We start from the raw sequence: 4,735 nt of genomic DNA on the forward strand, positions 1-4,735 counted from the left end.
GCTGGGGGTGGTGGTGCGCGCCTGTAATCCCAGCTACTCGGGAGACTGAGGCGGGAGAATCACTTGAACCTGGGAAGTGGAGGTTGCAGTGAGCTGAGATTGTACCAATGCACTCCAACCTGAGTGACAGAATGAGACTCCATCTCAAAAAAGAAAAAGAAAACAAACACCCAACTCAATAGCAGCAGGTATTAAGCAGCCTCTGCAAAAAAAAAAAAAAAAAAGAAAAAAAGAATAAACAAAGAGCTCAATTAAAAATGGGTGCTTTTTCGTCTGGGCTGCCAACATGCCATCCAGACTGAGGAAGACCCGGAAATTATGGGACCACGTGAGCCATGGCCACGGCCGCATAGGCAAGCACCACAAGCACCCCGGAGGCTGCGGTAATGCTGGTGGTCTGCATCACCACCGGATCAACTTCGACAAATACCACCCAGGCTACTTTGGGAAAGTTGGTATGAGGCATTACCACTTAAAGAGGAACCAGAGCTTCTGCCCAACTGTCAACCTTGACAAATTGTGGACTTTGGTCAGTGAGCAGACACGGGTGAATGCTGCTGAAAACAAGACTGGGGCTGCTCCCATTATTGATGTGGTGCAATCGGGCTACCACAAAGTTCTGGGAAAAGGAGAGCTCCCAAAGCAGCCTGTCATCGTGAAGGCCAAATTCTTCAGCAGAAGAGCTGAGGAGAAGATTAAGGGTGTTGGGGGAGCCTGTGTCCTGGTGGCTTGAGGTCACATGGAGGGAGATTCATTAAATGCTGACTACTTTAAAAAAAAAAAAAATGGGTAAGAAAAAAAAAATCGGCCAGACACAGTGGCTCATGCCTATAATCTTGGCACTCTGGGAGGCCAAGGCTGGAGAATTGCTTGAGTTGTTTAAGTCCAGGAGTTGAGGACCAGACTGGGCAAAAATGGAATCCCATCTCTATAAAAAAATTAAAAATAAAGTTAGCCAGGTCCATGGCACACACCTGTAGTCCCAGCTACTCAGGAGGCTGAGGTGGGAGGATCACTTGAGTCCAGGAATTTGAGACTGCAGTGAGCCATGATTGTACCACTTTACTCTAGCCTGGACAACAAAGTGAGACCCAGTCTTAAAAAATGATAGCAATTTTTCAAAAATTAAGTCTAAAATAAAGGCCGGGCGTGGTGGCTCACACCTGTAATCCCAGCACTTTGTGAGGCCGAGGCAGGTGGATCACGAGGGTCAGGAGTTCGAGACCAGCCTGGCCAACATGGTGAAACCCTGTCTCTACTAAAAATATGAAAAATTAGCTGGGCGTGGTGGCGGGTGCCTGTAGTCCCAGCTACTCGGGATGCTGAGGCAGGAGAATGGCGTAAACCTGGGAGGCGGAGCTTGCAGTGAGCTGAGATCCGGCCACTGCACTCCAGCCTGGGCGACAGAGCAAGACTCCGTCTCAAAAAAAAAAAAAAAAAATTGTTCAACATCACTAATTATCAGGGAAATGCAAATCAAAACCACTAATTATAAGGGAAATGCAGTACCACCTTACTCCTGCAAGAATGGCCATAATCAAAAAATCAAAAATAACAGATTTGGCATGGATGTGGTAAAATGGGAACACTTTTACACTGTTGGTTGAATACAACCACTATGGAAAACAGTGTGGAGAGTCCTTAAAGTGCTAAAAGTAGATCTATCATTTGATCCAGCAAACCCACTCCTGGGTGTCTACTTAGATGAAGTCATTATATGAAAAAGATACTGACACATACATGTTTATGGCAGCACAATTTGCAATTGCAAAAATATGGAACCAGACCAAATGCCCATCGATCAATGAGTGGAAAAAGAAAATAATACACACACACACACACACGCACACACACACACACACCATGGAATACTACTCAGCCATAAAAAGGAACTAAATAATTGTATTTGTAGCAACCTGGATGGAATTGGAGACCATTATTCTAAGTGAAGTAACTCAGGAATGGAAAATCAAACATCGTTATATTCTCCCTCATAAGTGGGAGCTAAGCTTTGAGGATACAAAGGCGGAAGAATGACACAGTTGGACTTTGTGGACTCGGGAAAGGGTAGGACAGGGGTGAGGGATAAAAGACTATACAGTGGTTACAATGTACACTGCTTTAGTGATGGGTGTACCAAAATCTCAGAAATCACCACTAAAAAACTTATTCATGTAACCAAATACCACCTATTCCCCCAAAACCTATTGAAATAAAAAATAAATAAATACAATTTTTAAAAAAGAGAGTACACTGTTTCAATATCTATGCAACCCCAAACTTGGTGGCATAAAACAACCACCATTTTATTTGGCTCATAGATTTTACGCAACAGGAATTTGGACTGGGCACAGCAGGGTATTAGCTGGAGGGACTCAGATGACCAGAATAATCTGGAGTCTCTTTCATTCACATGTGTAGCATCTGGGCTAGGATGACTCAAAAGCTGGGTTTAGTTGGGATTGTTGACCCGAGCACCTAAAGATGGCCTCTTCAAGTGGCTTGGGCTCACAAGTTCATGGCTGGGTTCTAAGAGGAAGTATCCTAAGAGCAAGCATGTTCCAAGAGACTTAGGCAGAAACTGAATAGCTTTTTATGACACAACCATGGAAGTCACACAGCATCACTTATTCTGTAGTCTGTTCATTGAAACAGCCACAAATTACCCACCTTCATGGAGAGAGGATATGGACTCAACTTCTCAATGAAATCTATGTCAAAGCATTGAAGATCATGTTTAAAAAACCATCTTGTGCGGGCCGGGCACGGTGGCTCAAGCCTGTAATCCCAGCACTTTGGGAGGCCGAGAAGGGTGGATCACGAGGTCAGGAGATCGAGACCATCCTGGCTAACACGGTGAAACCCCGTCTCTACTAAAAAATACAAAAAAAAAACTAGCCGGGCGAGGTGGCGGGCGCCTGTAGTCCCAGCTACTTGGGAGGCTGAGGCCGGAAAATGGCGTGAACCCAGGAGGCGGAGCTTGCAGTGAGCTGAGATCTGGCCACTGCACTCCAGCCGGCGACAGAGCGAGACTCTGTCTCAGGGAAAAAAAAAAAAAAAAAACTATCTTATTTGCCTGAGGTCAGGAGTTCGAGACAAGCCTGGCCAACATGGTAAAACCCCGTCTTGCCAGGCGTGGTGGCTCATGCCTGTAATCCCAGCACTTTGGGAGGCCAAGGCGGGTGGATCACGAGGTCAGGAGATCGAGACCATCCTGGCTAATATGGTGAAACTCCGTCTCTACTAAAAAAATACCAAAAAAATTAGCTGGACTTGGTGGCGGGCGCCTGTAGTCCCAGCTACTCGGGAGGCTGAGGCAGGACAATGGTGTGAACCCAAGAAGCGGAGCTTGCAGTAAGCCGAGATGGCACCACTGCACTCCAGCCTGGGTGACAGAGCAAGACTCCGCCTCAAAAAAAAAAAAAAAAAGAAACCTCGTCTCTACCAAAAATACAAAAATTAGCCAGGCATGGTGGTGGGCACCTGTAATCCCAGCTACTCGGGAGGCTGAAGCAGGGGAATCACTAGAACCTGGGAGGCAGAGGTTGCAGTAAGCCAAGATCGCACCACTGCACTCCAACCTGGGTGACAGAGTAAGACTCTGTCTCAAAAAAAAAAAAAAAAAAAGACAATAACAAATGTTGGCGAGGATTTGGATGGAGAAAGAATAATCCACATACTGTTAGAGGGAATGTATGTAAATTGGTGTAGCCACTATAGAGAACAGTATGGAGATTCCTTAAAAAAATTAAAATAGAGCTACCCCATATGACCCAGCAATTTGAAATCTGTTTTGTCTGATATAAGTATAGCTACTACTGCTGGCTTATACATCCAAAAGAAAAGAAATCAGTGTATTGAAGAGATATCTACACTCCCATATTTATTGCAGCACTATTCACAATAGCCAAGATATGGAATCAACTTAAGTGTCCATCAATAGACGAGTGAAAAAAGAAAATGTGATACTAATACACAATGTAATATCACATCATAAAAAGAACGAAATTTTATTATTTGCAACAACATGGATGGAACTAGAGGACATTATGTAAAATGAAATAAACCAGACACAGAAAGACAAAAAATAAATAAATAAATAAAACCATCTCAAATGTGGCTTCTAATTCTGCTGCTGAGAGAGTAACCAGGACTGGGAACAATTGAAGTACAGCATTTTGTATGCATAGTCAAAAGATGTTTATTATCTGTAGGACATTGTTTAGAAATTTGCTCTACTATTTAATTTGTGATAAATGATTAGTAAACATGTTTATCAGTGTAAAACTCATAGAATGACAAAAACAAAACAAAACAAAACAAAAAAACCTACCTCAAACAGTTTTAATTTCCGGAAGTATGCTTTCCCCCATTTGGGGGAAGCATTAGCCTTCCAAGTATTTTATTTTTTCCATTTGAAAAATCGGTGTAAAAAACTGCAGTTGATGGCAACTCCATCCTTCTAGGTGCTCAAGTGGTGGCTGTAAATATTTTCTTAGATTCTTTGATATCCCATCTTCAAAAGGTATAGTCTAATTCCCTTCCCTTCGAAAGTAGACAAAACTCAGTAATGGAAATAGGGCCAGTCTTACAGTGTGTGGGTCCCCAGGCAAATTTTTTTTTTATGAGATCCCATCTATATAAATGATTTGATTTAAACTGTATTACATTCTTAGATATGACACATAAAGCTCAAGCAGCACAGATTTTATCAAGCCACCAAAGAAAATGGATA

The 4,735-nt window shown here is 43.0% G+C and overlaps 1 protein-coding gene across 1 annotated transcript; it reads left to right on the top strand.

Annotated features, from left to right (window-relative positions):
- Positions 1-265: 265 nt before the first annotated feature.
- On the top strand, positions 266-805 carry LOC103238280 (large ribosomal subunit protein uL15-like). Its single transcript, XM_008003174.3, has one exon. It carries the CDS (start codon positions 287-289, stop codon positions 731-733), a length of 447 nt encoding a protein of 148 aa, XP_008001365.2. The 5' UTR covers positions 266-286; the 3' UTR covers positions 734-805.
- The last annotated feature ends 3,930 nt before the right edge of the window (positions 806-4,735 follow it).

The sequence above is a fragment of the Chlorocebus sabaeus genome, chromosome 11 (genome assembly GCF_047675955.1).
Source record: "Chlorocebus sabaeus isolate Y175 chromosome 11, mChlSab1.0.hap1, whole genome shotgun sequence".
In the NCBI taxonomy this organism is placed as follows: domain Eukaryota; kingdom Metazoa; phylum Chordata; class Mammalia; order Primates; family Cercopithecidae; genus Chlorocebus; species Chlorocebus sabaeus.